The 20,957-nt window shown below is 40.5% G+C and overlaps 1 protein-coding gene across 3 annotated transcripts in view; it reads left to right on the top strand.

The window, feature by feature from the left end:
- Positions 1 to 1,637: 1,637 nt before the first annotated feature.
- LOC311064129 (uncharacterized protein) overlaps positions 1,638 to 20,957 on the top strand; it is a 90,112-nt gene continuing 70,792 nt past the window's right edge. For all 3 annotated transcript variants that reach the window (XM_084083896.1, XM_084083894.1, XM_084083895.1), the window contains exons 1-2: positions 1,638 to 1,671; positions 14,248 to 14,382. In XM_084083896.1, coding sequence (XP_083940022.1) covers positions 14,267 to 14,382 — 116 coding nt within the window. In that variant the 5' untranslated portion in view covers positions 1,638 to 1,671; positions 14,248 to 14,266. The remainder of the gene's footprint in view (positions 1,672 to 14,247; positions 14,383 to 20,957) is intronic.

Here is a 20,957-nt window from a genome sequence, read left to right as displayed (position 1 = left end):
CTATTCCTATAAAAAAAACATGAAAGTCGATAGCAGAATCCTTGAACTTGACCAATCATGGAGCCCAAAACCAGAGCGGCGTTCTTCTCTGTGGTTGAACAGCAGCACTGCAACAGCTCATGGAATCATACAAGGAAGTAAAATGTATAATAAGCAAGAAATGAAACACGGCCGCAATAAATATAGATCCAGGGAGAAAGCATGGCAAAGTATTGCCGACAAATGAAATGCAAAAGTTGTCCAAAAATATGCAATTAATTTATATATGCCCATAAATATATAATTCAGTTAGGCTTAAACATGAGGAGTTTAAGTGAATGTTGGAATTATAATTATAAACACTTAATAATTTTCTAAAATCGAAGATCTACAAGTGAAAAGCTTGCCTTTTGGCGGCCGGGGGTCCCCGGTCCACGGGGGTCAACGGGGGTCCAGGGGTACACGGGGGCCGGGGGTCAACGGGGGTTCGGGAGTACCCGCCCCCCCCCCGTGTACTCCCGGACCCCCGTTGACCCCCGACAGGATTGCTTCAATTTTCTTTCGTGAAACCGGATCATGGATAAACATATCCAGGTTTACTGACTAAATTAATCTGCCGAGCTATTTCAGCTTTCGTGAAACCGATTCCTGGATAATTTAAACCAGGATAACCGATTAAACCCGGTTTATCCCTAATCCAGGTTTCGTGAAACGGGCCCCTGCATGGTTCACCTGGAGTTGGTGTGGTGTATACCTGCTCTTAATGATGTACTGTATGGAGGTTAAAATGAGTGTTAACCCATTAAGACCGGGAAAAGCATCTGTGTGTTATTTTTTAGATTTCTTTGGCTATTCAAAAATAGCAGATCTACAAACTCATAGCATGGGCTTGTAGATCTGATTTTTTTTTTAAAGAATCGTGAAAATCTTTGAATAGATTTTTTATTTTTTAAAGCAAACAGATTTAATTCAAATCTTTGCTTCTGGGGGGTCCCTGGAACAACAGATTTTGAGATGGGGGTCCGTGGCCAAATACATATAATTTTGGGTGGTCCTTGACATAAAAAAAAGTTTGAGAACCACTGATATTATATAGCAACATCATTTTTTCAAAAAACTGTTAGGCTTTAGAAGACATTTGTAGAATCCCCAAGAAGCAAAGATTTGAGTTGTAAATATTCACTTTAAAAATATATATATATTCAAAGATTTGCTCACATTTTCCACGATTTTTCAAAAAATAGCAGATCTACAAGCTCATAGCGCAGCACTCGGTGCCGCGCTATAAGCTTGTCGATCTGCTGTTTTTGAATAGCCAAAGAAATCAAAATATTACACCCAGAGTTAAAGCCTTAAATGGTTGTTGGTTTAAATCCAACTGGCGTAGTCAGTATTTTGGTTTATTTTAGTAACTTCTATTTCGGCCATCCGGTTACTTTTAGTAGCTGATGGTTCTTCATGGAACCATAAGGCTTTTAAAGAACCATTGAAGAACCATACATTTTTGGGCGTGAAGTTGGTTGTAGTGGAATGGCACTTAAGGCTGTCTGCACTTTTCCTTTCTCCTCCCCCACGACCATATATGGAATGTCTAGAGGTGTGTCAGATATGAAACATTAGAGAGGTTCACTAACAACCATTTTGTGACTGAACAAATACACAACACAACACAATCTTCCAGGTTCATGTGAAGTAAGAGGCTTTTATTATTAAACTACACAAACTTGATCCAAACAAAGACTTTTTCCTTCTGATGTATAGTTATTTCCTCGCTCCCTCTCTGTCTCTCTCCCTCTCCCTCTACCTGCATGTCTCTCTCTCTCTCTCGTGCACATGTGTGAGCGGGTGGTGTGGAGTGAGGTTCTACCCAGCGAGTGAGTCTCTTTTTTCATGCTTTGCTGGTTTGCTTCTTAAGTGTTTTTCATTCACTGTTTAGTGTTTAATCCCCGTTGTAAGCAGCGGGCTTTGTGACTGCTGTGCGCCGCGGCAGCGGCTGCTGCTGCTGCTGTCAGCGTCATGGAGTTTAGAAACTTGACGAGGAAACATGGCGTTTCTCTTGTTCTGTGGAGGAGGTCAGTTTGGCTGTAGCAATAAGGTGGTGGGAGCGGCGAGTGTAAAGTCCGCTGTCAGGATGAATGGTGGAGTGGTGATTTTTGTGGACGGGGTGGAGCAAACACTGTCGTTGTGAAAGGCGTGGTGATAAAAAAACAAGTTTGTGTCAAGAATCTTCAGAGTATTCTTACTGACTAGACGTCCAATCCTATACAAAAAGCGTATTCTTTGGTAGCTCCGACGGAACCTCTCCCTCCGCTGTATAGCTCCGAGGTGAGGTTCCTCGTTTCCTCTGCCGTTTGAGCAGGACATTGTCGCACATTATCCACTTTACATGTTTCTTACCCCTTTCTGCACATCGTATCCAAAAAGTAAAGGTTTTCTGAAACGCTCACAGATGTTTTAAGTTTTAACTGGCAATAAAATCTATCCAACGAGTTGGAAAAAGTATTTAACTCGCTCCTGTCCTCAGCCGGTTACATGTTTTTAAGACATTGCGCAAGAGTTGCGGCCGTAAAGATAACATTACTGATTCCCCTACTGGTCTAAGGTTGAATTGCATCTTCTAATGCAAAATATTATGGAACCGGCTGAGGACAGAGGCGAATTAAATACTTTTTTCAACTCGTTGGATAGATTTTATTGCCAGCTAGAACTTAAAACATCTGTGAGCGTTTCAGAAAACCTTTACTTTTTGGATACGATGTGCAGAAAGGGGTAAGAAACATGTAAAGTGGAAAATGTGCGACAATGTCCTGCTCAAACGGCACCGGGAAATATAGGACCTCATCTCGGAGCTACATAGTGGAGGGAGAGGTTCTAAATGGGGCTAATTCTTTGGTTGACCTTTTTGATCACTCATGATTTTGATTGACCGAGACATGAGAATAACATTTAAAGTAAACTAAACGTAGAGGGCTTTGATTACACTCTTTTTGCCACTACAGAAAGCATGAAGTGTTTTGAGTGTGGGGTGGAGCGGAGGGGCATTTAGTTAGATCATGTCCAGAACGGCCGTCTACTTCAGCCAGTGCGGGGACGAGTGGTCGTGCGAAAAAAGGAGGCGGGGCTAAACCATGGGGGCAGCCGGCTGCTGGGGGAGAGACAGGGGAGGGGAGCAAGGATGGAGAGGCTGTGGGACAGGGGGGTAAGACTGATGGGGCGAAGAGGATGAGAATGGACAGCAAGAGAATAGTGTAAGTGAAGGAGAGGAGGTGATTGGCGGTGAATCTGAGGCAGATGAGTTTACTGGAGACATTGAGAGAGAGGTTTTGAGCACCCAAGAAGACAGCAGTGCTAGTGCCAGTCAGGTGGGGGAGGGGGGAGTGGTGCAAGGGGTGAGGCTGGAGTAGAAGGGAAGGTGGCAATGGATGTGGACATGGGTGGTGAAGAGGACAGTTTAAAGGTGGTGGGAGGAAAAAGGAAGGCAAAAAAAGTCCCAGGTGGGTCACAACCAAAAAAGGTGACTGTAAAACCATGGTTGGAAAATAATCTCCAAGTGTATTCAAACTGTTTTATTGTTATTATTCTTATCCTTATTAGGAATAAAGACAAAACAAGAGCATGTGATTTTTTATTTATTTTTTGCGTGTGAGAGCGGCTGACCCGCTCACCCGCAGCCCGCATAATTGCCCCTGAAATTCTGACTCGACCCACCCGCGCCACGGGTTGACCCGCGGGTCCCGCGGGTTACGGGTCAACCCGCGCATCACTAGTAAAGGGGCTTTCACAGACCAAGACATTTTTAGGTTAAGAAAGTTTCTACAGAAAGTGAATCACAAAATGATAAATAATGATGGAAAACAGTTGATTGTTTTTGTCTTTTTTATTAGTTGGTTCATACTGTCAATATGGGTGGTTTCCTCTTTTTTCAAGCAAGAGATTTATAGGTTAAGAAAATTGGTGCAGAGGGTTGACGCAGAGTTGGAAATTGGACATTTATTATCTAAAACATGATGGTGGTGATGCCTTTGGGTTCCTTCGCTGTGCTGAGTCCTCTTTTTCATTTAGTTTTGTCTGTAATGGACATGAAGATGTGTATTTCTGTTGGAATGTTGCCATGTGAGGAGGCTTTTTCTAAGGCAAGGACTCCGGTGAACTTGACAACGATGGAGCCTGCTATGTCTCTATGATGGTTCTCTATGACTGGACAATGGTGGAGCCTGCCACATGTATACTCTGGTTCTTGGAAGGACCTCTGGTTGGTGGGGCCAAGATGGACCTATAACACAGTCCAACATCAGGACTCACTCACGGACTGTGTGACAGTGGTCATTGGAGTGGAACGGTTGGATGTAGCTGGTCAAAGCTCAGTGGATGTATAAGCAGTAGCTGATCTGCTGGGGCTGATATCAGTTTACTATATGGATTGTTTTCCGAGGCAATGGTTTGAAACCACAGATGAGGAGAATCCTTTCCCAGAGTGGGAACTGATTTTTAACTCAAAGGGCTACTCGGGAGGCCTAATGGATATAAAACGGTGTCAAAACCTTGACTTGTACTGTACTGTTGATGACAAGCTGTTGTGTCAAAGGACGGACTGGGTGTGGAGGAGGACTTGGTATGAAGAGGAAATTCAGAGGCAGCGGCATCATTCTAATGGCTGAACCCTCTGTATCAATGTTTATTATTTCTAGAATGTGGGAGGCTTGATCTGATTTAATTGTGAAATGTGAAATGTTGTGCTGTTTTTAAGGAAAAGTGCCTGGAGCATTTATTTTATTATTGTACTTTATGTGAGAATATTGATTGAATGAACATATTGTATAGTGTGTGTAAACACAGGTCTTGTTAAAATAAAGGCTTCATAAAAGTTTAAACAAGAAATGACTAAAGTCATAATATAGCCGCCAGCGGCAGGCTTTTTTTGCCCCAATCTGCAGCACAAAATGTAAAAGTGGTCTTTAAAATGAAATCTCAGCCATTCCAATGCAACCAAAATAACTCAACAGAGAGGTTCATCGGTTGGCTACCAATATAAAGGGTGGGTGTGTGTGTGTGTGTGTGTGTGTGTGTGTGTGTGTGTGTGTGTGTGTGTGTGTGTGTGTGTGTGTGTGTGTGTGCGTGTGCGCGCGCGCGCGTCGCAATGTACTTGTGTGAAAGTACAATAGTATTGGTATCAAAATGTACATAAAGTTCCAAAAGTGAAAGTACTAAAATGTTTGAAAATAGCAGATCTACAAGTAGGTATTATACTTGTAGGTGTGAAATAGGGCTAAAGTGTTAAATGTATGTTTTATAATGTAATGCACAATATTTGCCTCTGAGATGTAGTTGAGTAGAAGTAAATTAAATTTGTATCAGCAACAAAAATAGTTAGCCTAGCCTACTTATGCTTAGGCTATGAAAGTAAAGTGCAACCCTAATCCTAAGTGAAACCACCTTTCAGGGGGAAAATGGCGCAGCCTCGCTTCTCCATCTAAACGTGCAATACAGGGGAATCCGCAAAAGTGTGATGTTATGTGTCACGTAGGCTGACTAGGCTCTCTTGCATGAGTGAAATAAGCAGTCAGTTCTATGAAAACAAAGCCAAAAGAAGCGACTAGGCTACATGAGCAGTAGCACAGACTAGTACATTGGCTATTTGAAAATAGCATATCTACATGTGCGCAAAGTGTTGCATTCACAACGCTTTTTGAGCTTGTAGATCGGCTATTTTCAAAAAGATCTTGAAAAGAAAAAGTTAAAGAATATTTGGAATATATATATATATATACATATATATATATATATATATATATATATATATATATATATATATATATATATATATATATATATATATGTATAGATATGTATATATATATATATATATATATATATATATATATATATATATATATATATAGATATGTATAGATATGTATATATATATATCTATTATATATACACACATACATACAAGCAGTAGCACAGACTAGTACATTGGCTATTTGAAAATAGCAGATCTACATCGCAAAGTGTTGCATGCACGACGCTTTTTGAGCTTGTAGATCGGCTATTTGCAAAAAGATCTTGAAAAGAAAAAGTTAAATAATATTTGGAATATGTATTTATATATATATATATATATATATATATATTCTGTCAGTCATTGTACGTATATTGTAATGAATTGATTACTGCAACAAAGTAAGGATACAGCACTATTGTTACAACTTGTGCAACTTATTTCAACTTAACCACAACAACAATATCATTATGTGCATGCAAATATGCACTGAAGGGCAGAGCAGATCACTCACTCCAGACCGTTCTTTGCGATCCGGGGCGACCGTGTTTAGGGGCGAGGCAGAACGGCACTGGTCGCTCACCCCAGACCGTTGCGATCAGGGGCGACCGTGTTTAGGGGCGAGAGATAGTGAGTTGTGGCTCGTTGAGTTTTTCGGAGCCTCAACACGTATGTTCGTCTGTTAAGAGGTGTAAAGTAACTAAGTACATTTACTCCAGTAAAGTACAATGATTGTGAGCTTGTAGATCGGCTGTTTTCAGAGTATTTCAGACAGTATGCGCTTGTGTGAGTACTCTGTGAGACGGTGATTGAAACACACGTTTCCTTTGTGCTCATCTTGCGCTAATGCACGCAACTGTTGCGCCAGGTTGTATTGTTGTTGTTTCGCATAAAAGCGTGCATCTGTTGCCAGTGGGGTGCTCCTTCCATTCCGACATCTCACCACTCCGACTAGTGGCTTCCGCGTGCGGTTAGGGTTAGGTATAGGGCTAGTCAACGTCGGAAAGGCGACATGTCGGAAAGGAGAAATGCACCCGTTGTCAGTCAACAACACAGCCAGGCTCTCCCCAACTCCTTTCGCGTCTCTACTCTCTACTGGTTTGGGTGCCTCGGAGGCGAAAGGAAAACTCGCGTGCTCAAACATGTTCATGGACCCCCAGATTAATATGTATTTGTCAACAGCCCCCCCCCCCCCCCCCCCATCTGTTTTGAGCCAGGGAACCCCCTTCCCTGCGGGGACGGGCGATGTGAAGTCGTCGAAAAATAAATGTTCTAAGTAACTAAGTACATTTACTCAAGTACTGTATAAGCGTGCATCCGTTGTTTGGCCGCTATTAGACCTTTGCAGTCAGAGGTAAGGGGGGGTGGGAGGACAACTGCCCGGCGTGCCTGCGCCGCGGTGCTGCGAGGGGAGGCGGGTGCTGTAAACGACGGCCGTCCATTGGCTAGGACGGCCGTCCATTGGCTTTAAAGTAGTGTCTCCCCATTGGCTGTGAAGTAGTGAAGGACAGCCAGGACAGCCAATAGCAAAAAAAGTGTTGAATACATGTCGTAAATCTGTCGGGTCAGAGTCAGAGTGAATACAGAGCCGCGCTTTCAGCTGGCGGCTAAAAAAAGTCTCATTCTCTCTCTCTCTCTTTTTCTCCCTCTCTCTTTCTCTGTGTCTCTGTCTTTCTCTCTCTCTCTCCCTCTGCCTGTCTCTCTCTCTCTCTCTCTCTCTCTCTCTCGGTGGGTCTCTCTCTCCCTCTGCCTCTCTCTCTCTCGTGCACATGTGTGAGCGTGGTGTGGAGGAGTGAATTTATAGAGCGAGCATCTATATTGTTCTAAATACTCTTTCTATTGCTTTTCTATCTCGCTATTTTGGTTTAATATTTATGCTCATGGTGATGGTCAGGAGCTGAGCACAGCTTTTAAAGTGGAAAGTTTTGAATACATTCTCTTTGCTACAACAGAGAAATATAAGTGTTTCAGGTGTGGGAAGGAAAGGCATTTGATCAGATCTTGTCCAGAGAGGGACGTTGGTGCAATGCTGCTGAAGGGGGAGAAAGCTGTGGGGGAGAGACAGGAAAAGTTAACCCACTAACTCCTGGAACGCATCTGTCTAATTGTTAGATTTCTTAAAAAATCTGTGGAACTGTTTAAACATATTCCGTAAAGGCATAGACAAGGGGATGTGCCGTTGTGGTGATGATTTTCCATTCTAAATGATAGAATTTAGCTTTAGAGTATTGCTTGTGGAACGGCAGTAGAGTCAGACCTTCTGGGAATCTCCGGCGGTGATGTGTTTTGGTGTACCGTAAATCCTCTAATAGTGACCCGGGCGTTTATTTGTTTCAACTGTAGCGGGTACGAGGTTTTTATTGAAAGGAGGCATATAAGAAAGAGGCCTATATTTAATTTTTCCGAACAGATCAGGATTAATTAATCAACATTTTGTGTCAGTTTGAACAAAGTAAAATGTACAGGGTGCATTCATTTAACCATTCCATTGTGTTAGGGACATTTTTTTTTACCTGTTTTCAAGTTTAAATAGGTAAAAAATACCCTTTACATTTCTTTATTGGAACGAGGCTTCATGATATCCTCAGAAATAGCCATTTTAACGCAACAAAATTATTTATCATTTTAATTAATTCTGATGGTCTCTATAAAAACAAAGACACTTGGTGTTAGGGTCGGAAATTATCTGACAGAGAAGTGTGGCTCAATTCCCAACAAATTGTCAATATTCAATATTATAGCTAGATCATATCATTATAGATAACATCATTATCCATTGTCTTCATTATAGGAAATGTAATGAGTGCATTTTAACATTTTATAATTTAAAATGAGATGTATTGAAAGATCAAACTCTAACCCAACATAAGATTTTAAAAAGTATTTACATGGATATGAATGCATAACAAGTCAGCTATGAGGTGGGAGAAAATAATAAACATTTTCTTTTTGTATTTTGGGCTAGAGTTAAATCGCGGGTCAAATTTGACCTGCTAACACCACAAGTGGATGCAGGTTTCTAACACAAAGCAAGGGTTAATAACAGAAGTGCCGCGAGTAGCTTATCATATTCTAATACAACTGTTAGTTTATTTGTGCATGTCAGAAACAGTCTAATTTCATGTGGAGTAAACAGGATGTAGATCCGATTAAATCAAGGCTCATCTAAAATGAATCACCAGATTATTTTGAAAGAAAGTAAATCATGTAATGACAATGGCAAAACAATATTACTTTTGTTAATTTAAAGTGAGTGAGTTGTTTTAGCTGTCTGTCCATGGTGGAAGTGCAAATTTAGTTTGAAAACGCACCATTATGGAAGCAAACCAACTTCTCTCTCTCTCGTGCACATGTGTGAGCGTGGTGTAGAGGAGTGAATTTACAGAGTGAGTCTATATTGTTCTAAATGCTCTTTCTATTACTTTACTGTCTCGCTATTTTGGTTTAGTATTTATGCACTGCTGTCAGGTTGAGTTGCGTCATGTTGTCTCTAACAGGAAAATGCTGTTCATGGTAATGGACAGAACTCAGGAGCTGAGCACAGATTTTAAAGTTAAAGTGGACAGTTTTGAATACACTCTATTTGCTACAACAGAGAATATGAAGTGTTTTGGCTGTGGGGAGAAAGGGCATTTGATCAGGTCCTGTCCAGAGAGGGACGTTGGTGAGGGGACAAGCAATGCTGCTGAAAAAAGTTAACATTTAACAAAAGTTAACAAAGTACACATTGACTGCCTGAATTATTTTCACTGCCTATTGTTATTCATGCCATAGATTTTTCAATGAAAAAAAAAAGTACTCAGGAGCCGAGATAACACATTTTAAAGTTTTAAGTTAACAAGGAAGTGGATGAGAGTAAAGATCTTCAAAAATTCATATCTCCTTGGTCTTTGGGTCAAATTTATTTGAAAAAATATTTTTTTTACTAAAAACGAGTTAACTCGATCTTGGCAGGCAAGTGATGAAAAGCTAAAAACGAGTTAAGTCGTTCTAGGCAGTCAATGTGTTAACACCGGGAAAGCATCTGTGTAATTGTTAGATTTCTTAAAAAATAGCAGATCTACAAGCTCATAGCGCTGCACCGAGTGCCGCGCTATGAGCTTGTAGATCTGCTATTTTTGAAAAAAAAAACTTGAAACGTAAAGCGAACATTTGTAACTCAAATCTTTGCTTCTGGGGGATTCTACAAATGTCTTCTAAATCCTAACAGTTTTTTGAAAAAAACGTATGTTGCTATATCAGTGGTTCTCCCAAAATGATTTTGGCATCTCAATATGTTGTTCCAGGGACCCCCAGAAGGAAAGATTTGAGTTAAAAATGTTCGCTTTAAAAAAATGTATACATTCAAAGATTTGCACAAATTGTCACGATTAAAAGAAAAAAAAGATCTTGCCGCGCTGAGCTTGTAGATTTGCTATTGTTGCCAAGTATACCCAAAGTATAACATAATGGTTACACAGGCGCGTTCCCGGGCTTAAAGGGTTAATAAAGATGGGGAGGATACTGGGCAGGAATATGAAGCTGAAGGGGAAAATGAGAATGACCAGCAGGAAAACTGTGAAGGTGGAGTTGATGGAGGTGTGGTTAATGTTGAAACTGAGGACGACATTATGAGTGCCAAAGAGGACAATAGTCCTACTGTCAGTCAAGTGGTGAGGAGGACAGGTTAAAGGCTTAAAGGTGGCGGGGCAAAAAAGAAAGGCAAAAGGATGAAATGGGGCAAAAGCTAAATAAAGTGACAGAGGAAAAAGGAAATATCAATTCAGAAGATGATGATGATGCTTGAGAGAGAGAGAGAGAGAGAGAGAGAGAGAGAGAGAGAGAGAGAGAGAGAGAGAGAGAGAGAGAGAGAGAGAGAGAGAGAGAGAGAGAGAGAGAGAGAGAGAGAGAGAGAGAGAGAGAGAGAGAGAGAGAGAGAGAGAGAGAGAGAGAGAGAGAGAGAGAGAGAGAGAGAGAGAGAGAGAGAGAGAGAGAGAGAGAGAGAGAGAGATTGCCCCCCTCCCTTGCTCCGGGGCAGTCGTAATATGAAGTCCAATTAAAATACTACAATCCATCTATGTTGTCTAGGTGAAGTACAAAAATGTGCAAACTTTTGTCATAACTGAATTTTTGTTATCATGAGTTTGAAATCTGCATTATGATAAGCAACACAATATAGAGATACATTACAATATCCAGCTGTTTAGAATGCTTATTTGTAAATTGCATGGTCTTCTTTCTCTCAAGTTCAATCTACTATTTCTATGGCTATGACTATTTCTATATGCATATTGCATTCCCCATATTGCTGCTTGCAGCTATATTTTACATTATTATTATGTTGTTTATCCTACTTTATTGCCATTCTATTTATCTACAGTTAACGTTTTGGTTTGTTTAAATACTCACAAGTTATACTAGTAGTTCTGTGATTAACACAGGCCTAAAGAGTTGAAGTGTGCACTTCTTTATCCCCTTGAGTAGAGAGTCTGTTTACTGGCAAGAGTAGCTGTGTCAGCGAAGAAAGAGGAACTTACTGAGAAGGCAGTTGATAACAGGAAACCACAGACAGGATGGGAGCCAGTCGCCACCCAAGCAAGCTCAAGTCACAGATACATGCAAGTCAAATTACACTTTTCAATATCAGATAGACGCTTTTGAAGAAATTACAAGTTTAAATATAGCTGCAAGCAGCAGAGAGAGAGAGAGAGAGAGAGAGAGAGAGAGAGAGAGAGAGAGAGAGAGAGAGAGAGAGAGAGAGAGAGAGAGAGAGAGAGAGAGAGAGAGAGAGAGAGAGAGAGAGAGAGAGAGAGAGAGAGAGAGAGAGAGAGAGAGAGAGAGAGAGAGAGAGAGAGAGAGAGAGAGAGAGAGAGAGACGGAATAGATGAGAGAGAGAGCACCATGGAAACGGAATAGATTGAGATTGTAGATCGGCTATTTTCAGAATGAAGTATGTCATACGTTGAAAAATGTACTCTCAAATATGCATTTCAGGTTATCTTTACCATTTGCACATGTATTCATTGATACAGTCATGTTGTTTGCAATTCAACTTAAATGAAGTCTGCAAGTGAGGCTTGAACTGACGACCTTGTGATTGTGAGGCACTCATTTAAGGGAGACGCCATTGGACCAACAGACAAGGAACTGTGAAAAAGGAGATCACACATATGATACAGTTTCAAGCAAATAGCTGAAAAATCCTGGGTTTAAGTGTTTTTCAAACTGCTCAAAATTGCGGACAATCTAAGGGCGGAGCTTACTGGTCAAAGCGATAGATGTGTTCCTCATGAGTCAAGGCACAAGTGTAAGCAAGTTTCACGACTTTCGGCCAAACGAGGCATGACTTTTGCCTGTTTAAAGTTTGCATTTTCAAAAAATTGCTATAGCGCCCCCCTTTGGCCAATTGGAGTGAGATTGGTTTCAGTGATATTTGGAATGACTCTCTACATTACTGCAACGTTTCAAAGAAATGTGAGTCTTGCATGTATGTGTTAGGGGCAGATGAATAATTTTCATAAAACTGCAATAGTTAAAATCTATGGAATCCTGGGATTTTGGAGCAATCTGCACGAAACGTTTAACACTTGAACTTTGGACCTCTGCCGACAACTTCTAGGCGGCGGAATTTCCATAAGTGAAAAAATGCAGAAGTTAGGAGCCAATGGCTGTTTTTCATGTAATTCAAAATGGTGGGCGATCTAAAGGTCAGAGGTCAAAAGTCAGACCACAAAAGTTGTCGGGCATGAAGAGACGCATGTGTGTATCGAAGTTTCATGGTTGTAGGTCAAACAGGGCATGAGTTGTACCTGTTCAAAGTTGGCACTTTCAATTGAGTGCTATAGCGCCACCCTTTGACGAATGAGTGTGAAAATTATTTCTTGGTAGTTTATCATGAGCATCTACCATATGGCCGAGTTTCGTAAAAAGCGCATGCACGGTTAAGCCAGAACTGGCAAAAACAAGTATTTTTCAAACTGCTCAAAATTGCGGAAAATCTAAGGGCGGAGCTTAATGGTCAAATCGATACGTGTGTTCCTCATGAGTCAAGGCACATGTGTAAGCAAGTCTCACGACTTTCGGCCAAACGAGGCATGACTTATGCCTGTTTAAAGTCTGCATTTTCAAAAAATTGCTATAGCGCCCCCCTTTGGCCAATTGGAGTAAGATTGGTTTCAGTGATATTTGGAATGACCCTGTACATTTCTGCAAAGTTTCAAAGAAATGTGAGTCTGCATGTATGTTTTAGGCGCAGATGAATAATTTTCATAAAACTGCAATAGTTAAAATCTATGGAATCCTAGGATTTTTGAGCAATCTGCACGAAACGTTTAACACTTGAACTTTGGACCTCTGCCGACAACTTCTAGGCGGCGGAATTTCCATAAGTGAAAAAATGCAGAAGTTAGGAGCCAATGACTGTTTTTCATATAATTCAAAATGGTGGGAGATCTAAAGGTCAGAGGTCAAAAGTCAAACCACGAAAGTTGTCGGGCATGAAGAGACGCATGTGTGTATCGAAGTTTCATGGCTGTAGGTCAAACAGGGCATGAGTTGTACCTGTTCAAAGTTGGCATTTTCAATTGAGTGCTATAGCGCCACCTTTGGACGAAAGATTGTTAGAATTATTTTTTGATAGTTTTTCATGACCATCTACCATATGGCCGAGTTTCGTAAAAAGCGACAGCACGGTTCAGCCAGAACTGCGAAAAGTGGCAGAAGAAGAAGAAGTGACAGAATAATGCCAATAATAAAACGGGTCCAGAGCTGAGTTCTGGCCCCGTAAAAAGAAAGAAAAAAAAAATGTTTATGGGGTGTCAGATATGAAACGGTTCTTATGGAAAACAAAAAACATGAGGATGGTCAAAGATAAAATGACTTCCCAGAGAGAGAGGTTTTTGTTAAGTCTGCCAGACTAAGCATGAAGTTAACAGGAAGAGGGTGTTTTACCAAGAAAGAGATTTTCAGGTTAAAAAACATTGTGCACAGGGTTGATTAAGAGTTGGACATTGAAAATGGGAAAATATGATGACGGTGATGCCCTTGGGTTCCTTTGCTGTGCTGAGTCCTCTTTTTCACTTAGTTTTGTCTTTAATGGACATGAAGATGTGTATTTTTGCTGAACTGTCGCCATATAAAGAGGCTTTTTCTAAAGCATGGACTCTGGTGAACTGGACAATGATAGAGCCTGCTATTTATAAAAGTAAAACAAAAGTCTCTCTCTCTCCCTCTGTGGTGGTAATGATGATGTCACAACCACAGCAGAACATAAGAGCTTTCTAACAGATTGTGTCTCTGATATCATTCTATACGTTCATACAGTACAAAACCTTGTATCTCCATATTTCATCTTTTTATCAACAAAAGCCTTATTTTTCTCGTAGTTACTGCACTTTGTCTTTGTAGGGCGGTATAGGACTCACATGTGTGTTTGTAGCTGTGCTTGTGTGCACATGCATCCAGCATTTACTGTTTTCTGATCTATTTATTTATATTAACCTTGACAGGTTTAATAAAGAACAAAAGATGAGTGAGTCTGTGGAGAGAGAAGAGGAGGAGGAGGGAAGTGACAGACCAGAGTCTCTCTGGACTAAAGATGAACCTCCTGACTTCACTAATGAACCTGGACCTTCACACACACAGTATGTCAATCATCCTAAAGTGATCGTTTATGTGATGTTTTTGTATGTTATTGTATGTTATTGTTTGTCTTTAAATGTTTCGATGAATTTAATACACAGGACTTGAATGGAAACAAGCTGTAAGGCTTTCTAGGGTTTAATCCTTTTAGCATCCTTTTGTATGAAACTGTACTTCTGTGCTTTTTTAATAAACTGTTGATAAAGTTTTCAATCAATCAATCAAATGATCTAATGCTAAGTTACATGTGCAAATCACTGAAAAAAAGCAAGACATGGGGCTCTATTAAGGACGTGGAGGCGTAACCAATGCCATTTTGCTATTATGGGTGCGGTTATGTGCGCACTGCACCAAGGTGCTATGCGGTAAATCAGCCCTGAATTAGTCATGGGTGTTACTTTAATCAATCCAATCAGAGTACCCGCTGCCATTCCCAGCGCAAGACGCAGTGCTATTATCCGTGCGTTAAGCGGTGAGAGCAAAGCTCACATTGAAAGGACCAAAGAGACTGCTACTGCCGCCCAAAATATCTGATCTCCAAGCAGTGGCGTAATTTGCCTAGGGTTGCTGGGTTATGAGAACCCATACACAGTACTTCCACGCAATCCAGGAGGGGATTAATTAATTCATTAAAGTTTATTATTTTTTGTTTTTAATAAATACAAATTGCCGCCCATATTAAGGCATAAAGGCAATCGGGTGGAAACTGTAACGCTCGTCCTAAAACACACTCGCCCCATTTTTTTCGTGGACCGAGGCCACGGGATTAGACCCGGGGCAAGGGTGTTTTAGGACGAGTGTTCTTCCATTCCATTTTGCAATGGAGAGGTGCGCGATGGAGAGAAAAAGGACCGGTCGATGTTTCCTTTTCGCTTGATATTGTTTGATGGAGAGACAATCATGACTGATATGTAAGTGAAAGTAGACCCTTCTTAGCTAGTGAATTTAAAATTTTAAGAAACGGTTCAGAATTGACTGAGTATGGCTAGAGTTAAATGTGAAGCTTTTAACTATGCATCCACGTGCTCTGCGCGCGTCACGGCAATCATGATCCATATACCTAATGAAAAAGGACACTTCACAGCTAATAGAGAATTTAAAATGTTAAGAATCGGTTTAGAATTGACTGAGTTCTGCTTAGTTAAACTGCTGGTGTCCTTTCAACCTAACATTTCTTTTTGCACTTAATTTAGCGGTATACAGTGAATATAAAGTCAAGGTGCATAATAAAAAAAACAATGTTGTGTTCACTGGTGAAGCTGCACTATACATATTGACTGAGTGTCTGCATGTTTTTGTTGTTGTTGCTGCTGCAACGTCCAGGAGTTGAAACCCCAACACTCACCCCCTCCCCCCCAGGTGTCACTCATATTAATGTATAAAAAAATAATATTGTGAGCTTGTAGATAGTCTATTTTTAATAGAGCGGTTAAAGGTAGGTTTGTTGTGTTTGTTCAGTAAAATCAGTCTCCTTGTCTCTCCAGCTCTTTATAAAACAGAAAATGCATTTTCGTTTCAGTTTCAGACAGTTTAATTTCCAATTTTATCCAATCAGGATAGAGAACTCAATCAGGATAGATTAAGCAAGTGAAATTGGAAGTGATGACACTAAGAAATGAGCAGGCAAAATTGGAACTGGAACACTATAAAAATGAAGCTTAAACATTGGTACTTTCTCCTGATTGGCTGAGATTTTGACACCTACCGGAAAATGTATTTTCTGTTTATTAAAGAGTTGGGGAGACTCCTGTTACTGAACAAACACTCTATAGCAATGATTCCTATCAGAATATAGTGCTTTAACCTTTTAACAAAATACTTTTTGTTTTAACCAAAAAATATCACTTACCCTACCTTTAATGTATGGTTTATAATATAATAATTTATATTATTATATTATATTATATTTATCTGCAAAGTAACTAGTAACTAGTAAAGTTTTCAAATAATTGTAGTGGAGTAAAAAAGTACAATATTTGCCTTTGGAATGTGGTGGAGTAGAAGTAAAAGTACTGAAAATACTCCAGTAAATTTAAAATACCTCAAAATTGTACTTAAGTACAGTACTTGAATAAATCTACTTAGTTACTTTACACCACTAATTAACAGTGACAATCTCACAGTCAGAGAGCTCGCCAGAGCCTCAGTACTTCTTGGCCTGGAGTGACGCAAGTTCCCAAAAACTATCCTTTTCGTATCTATGTAGGCTATACAGTAACATTGTAAGATGATAGAAACAACACATGCCTGGGAAAATGCAAATTGATTTATGACTGATGTCATTTCATGCTGCGCAGAGCAGGACAGAAAAGCGACGATTCCCCCCTTGTTTTAATTTTAACATTATAGATTATCAAAACAGTGATTCCCGTATTATAATGACATGATTTTAGAACTAATAATTAGTTAATTCAGTCTGATGGTCTGCCAAATTGTCGAATAATATAAGAAAGAGGCCAAAATTGTGAAAATAGCCAATCTACAAGCTCACAACGCCTTTGTAGTTGTAGTTTCAGCACCAGACAGCTCCGGATTCAGCACTACACAGAGTGGACAGCAGGAGCGGCCAAATAGCCTATTGTACTTTTACTCCACTACAACAAGTAAGAAGCGCGAACGCTGGAAGCGAACGCAGTTCTATATTTCAGCCACACTGTAGTAGTGAACTCTGGCGCACTCTAGCGGCTGCACACAGGTAGTGCAGCTGCTATATTTCAGTCACGGAGTTTTGAGTCACATGGGGGCACGAGCCAATGAGAGCGTGAGTCACATGGGGGCGCGGCTGCACACATACTGCACACAGACAGACACACAAGCCGAGCCGAGTTACATAGTAGTAGGCTCCACTTGGGCGGAGTCGCGGCTTCGCCGCGCCTCCTTCCGCGTTCGCAATTATTTGACAACTTCAATTACTAGCTCAAAACAGGCTGCGATGTGACATGTTGTGAGCTTGTAGATCAGCTATTTTTGAATAATTAAAGTGTGAAATAGGGTTAAACTGTCCCTTATTTTTTTCCCCCCTGGAACCCCCTCAAGGACCCCTGGGAGTCACCAGACCCCACTTTGAGAACCACTCCTCTAAAGATGACAATTACGAAAAAAAAGTATTATAGACCTAAATGATACAAAAAATATTGTAATTTAAATGCTATACAACAGTTTTTTCTTAAAGAAAACAGAAGCATCAAGTATTTAGCGCAAACATATCAAAAGTGCTTTTATAATAATAATAATAAACTTTATTTGTATAGCACCTTTCATGACATGAAATGCAGCGCAAAGTGCTTTACAGAGCAAGAATACAGTTACTTACAACCAATTTAACAATAAAGCAAACAAAAAATAAAATAAAACTAGAAAAAGTGCTCCTCGGAGCACAGGTCTCCGCCAGGTCAGGTAGGTTATTGTGGCCTCCTGGTGGCGCTATAATAGGCCAATGTGAAAAGGGTGGCATTTCTTCTTAGGCCTTTCAATGGGACACTGCATTCATGAGTTGAGGCATTTTGTTCCAAAAATGTGTTCTGCTAAATTAGACCTGCTGGTGGCGCTATAAAGGCCAATGTGAATGTGAAAAGGGGGGCATTTCTTCCTCGGCCTAGTGGGAATCTGCATACAAACTTTCACGGAAATTGCACATTGCATTCATGTTTTGAGGCATTTTGTTTAAAACTGACCAATCCTGCAAACTTTGGAAGCCACTGTAAGCCAAATAGGATGGAATATGAAATATCGGACAGATCCATCAGAATCACATGACTATGGAGATACTGTGTACCAATATGCGTGATTTTTGGACAGAATCTGAATGAATAATATCCAAAAATGTATTGTACATAAGTCGGCCTCCTGGTGGCGCTGTAAATGGCAGATGTGAAAAATGCAGTGCAGATGTTTTTCCTTGGTCTCTAGGGAGTGTGCGTGCAAAGTTTCACGCAGATCGGTGCAGTTATAGTTAAAAATGCAAATCGGCGTGTTATAGCGCCACCATGAGGCTGATTTGAAACATGTCAAGTGGCATTTCTTCCTCGCCCTAGTGAGAATGTGTGTGTGCAAGTTTATGGAAATGGCAAGCTGCGTTCATGATTTGAGGCAGTTTGTTCAAAACGGACCAATCCTGGAAACTTTGGAAGCCAACCTTAGCCAATGAGGATGGAATATGGGAAATCGGACAGATCAGGGTTGATCACATGACTATAGAGATACTGTGTACCGATTTGCATGACGTTTGGTTGAAAACTGTAGGAGTAATGGGGAAAAAGAGGTTTTGCACAAATCGGCCTCCTGGTGGCGCTATAAATGGCCCATGTGAAAAATGTGGGGCAGAGGTTCTGAATTGGCATCCAGGGAGTGGGTGTGCACAGTTTCGCAGCGACCGGGTCAACGGTGCCGGAGATTAGCTGGTAACACACAGACAGGACACACGCACGCACACACACACGGACGGACGGACGGACGGACGGAGGGTAAAACATACTCTCTCGCCATGCCTTCGGCCTGGCGGAGACAATAAAAGCAAAAGCATAAAACATTAAAATAGGCCATACAGTGAGGACTTAAAAATCAACCAAAGAGTCAGCTAAAAGCAAGAGTGAAGAAATAGGTCTTGAGCTGTGCTTTAAAGCTATCGACAGAGGCTGCCTGTTTTAGGTGTAATGGGAGTTTATTCCACACTGTTGGTCCGTAAAAGCAGAATGCTGCTTCACCGTATTTTTTATATGTCATTTTAGGCACCTCGAGTAGGTCAGCACTTGAAGACCTGAGGGTCCGGTTTGGAACATGTCTCTCTAGTGTAAAGATTTTTCTGTACCTTCACACCATAAGAGATAAAGTTAAAATACTTAAGTATAACCAAGGTGCAAGTTCAGAGGTTCTGTGAAATGGGGAGACGTTAAAACACCCTTAAAGAAAGTGACAGGAGATTTACAATTTGTAATATCAAATCATTTATTATCCTTAAACTAAGTTTACAATTATTTCTGAGCCTATGAAACTATTAGAATGAATTATCAAACAAACAGTAAAGATACAATACCACTCAAATAACAGCGCGCTGGATACAAAAATCTCTCCCTCATCACAGAGTAATGATGCTCGAGACAGGGCGATATTTCTGCACTGAAGCATCCTTTCCCTATCCCAGCGTTACATCATAAAAACATTATCAATTAGATCTTGATGTTGGCTTCAGAGGACGAGGCTTCCTGCGGTTAGGTCACGCTGACTCCACACCTTCCCCGTCACAGGCCTCAGGGCTTCACCTCCCTTCGATGGTCCTACTCTCCCTTACTTTTGATTGCGATAAGCGTCTATGAACCCTTTGCCTATTATAATTTGGCCAAGGTATATGGCAGTTTTAGTTTTCTATTTCCTGGCTGGGAACTAACACTCTGACTTCTGCTGTGTAATTTTATATCATTTTGATTTCCATATTAAAGCTTTTACACTATTACTATAAGAGTATTACAACAAGAGTATGCGATTATTGACCTAATATTAATTCTATGGCATCACTGGTGCCTGTATTCTCAGTAAGACATTCCTCTGAAAAGGGAGTGAATGAGAGAGAGGGAAAGACAGGGCCTCTCTCACTATGATCTCCTCTCCTCCTTGGTAAACACATTTTCTTTGAATAAGGTTATAATGACATAGTTAAACTAAAACTTAACACTTTTAGTCATACTAATGATTAAAATATACGGTATATATACAGTACCCAGTATAATAGTCTATACCACTGTGTGGCTTAAGTGATTAGAATAGCTAAACTTAAAGCAGTTATATGTTTAAACAGCAGGATATAAACAGGAGCCACTATGTGCCCCCCTTTTTACTCTTCTAAATTCCTCCATTTATGCAGTTTTCTACAGACACATTCATTATACTTCTAGACTTTAAATTTAATTTTCCTAACACTAGGCAGTCATAGAGGTAGGAAGGTGCCAGACCATTTAGAGCTTTATAAACTATTAAAAGAATTTTAAAATCAATCCTAAAAACAACCGGGAGCCAGTGTAGTGAAGCTAGAACTGGAGTGATATGTTCTCTCATTCTAGTTTTAGTTAAAATTCTGGCTGCCGCATTTTGAACAAGTTGTAATCTGTCAGTTGTTTTCTTAGGCAGGCCAGAGTAGAGTGCATTGCAGTAATCAAGCCGAGAGAAAACAAAAGCGTGGATCAGCGTTTTTGCGTCGTCTAACGACAGATAGTCTCTAATTCGTGCAATATTTCTAAGATGAAAGAAAGCAATCTTGGTGACATGATTAATGTGTGCATTAAAATTCAATTCAGAATCGATAATAACCCCCAGGTTCTTTACTGTGGTGTTACTTTCTACAGTCAGGTTACCAAGTCTACTTATTATTGATTCTCTCTGCTCACTGGAGCCAATTATGAGAATTTCTGTTTTATCCTCATTTAGCTTAAGAAAGTTCTCACTCATCCAGCATTTTATACTGGACAGACAGGTCAACAATGGGTCTAGAGCGCAGGGGTCGTCTGGAGCTACCGAAAGATACAGCTGGGTATCATCAGCATAGAAATGGAAGTTCACTCCGTGATCGGCGATCTCCCAGTGGTAG

Source organism: Gymnoscopelus microlampas (genome assembly GCF_963454915.1).
Source record: "Gymnoscopelus microlampas genome assembly, chromosome: 17".
Lineage (NCBI taxonomy): Eukaryota > Metazoa > Chordata > Actinopteri > Myctophiformes > Myctophidae > Gymnoscopelus > Gymnoscopelus microlampas.
Note: the sequence above shows the minus strand (reverse complement) of the source record. Positions and strands in the feature narration are given on the sequence as shown.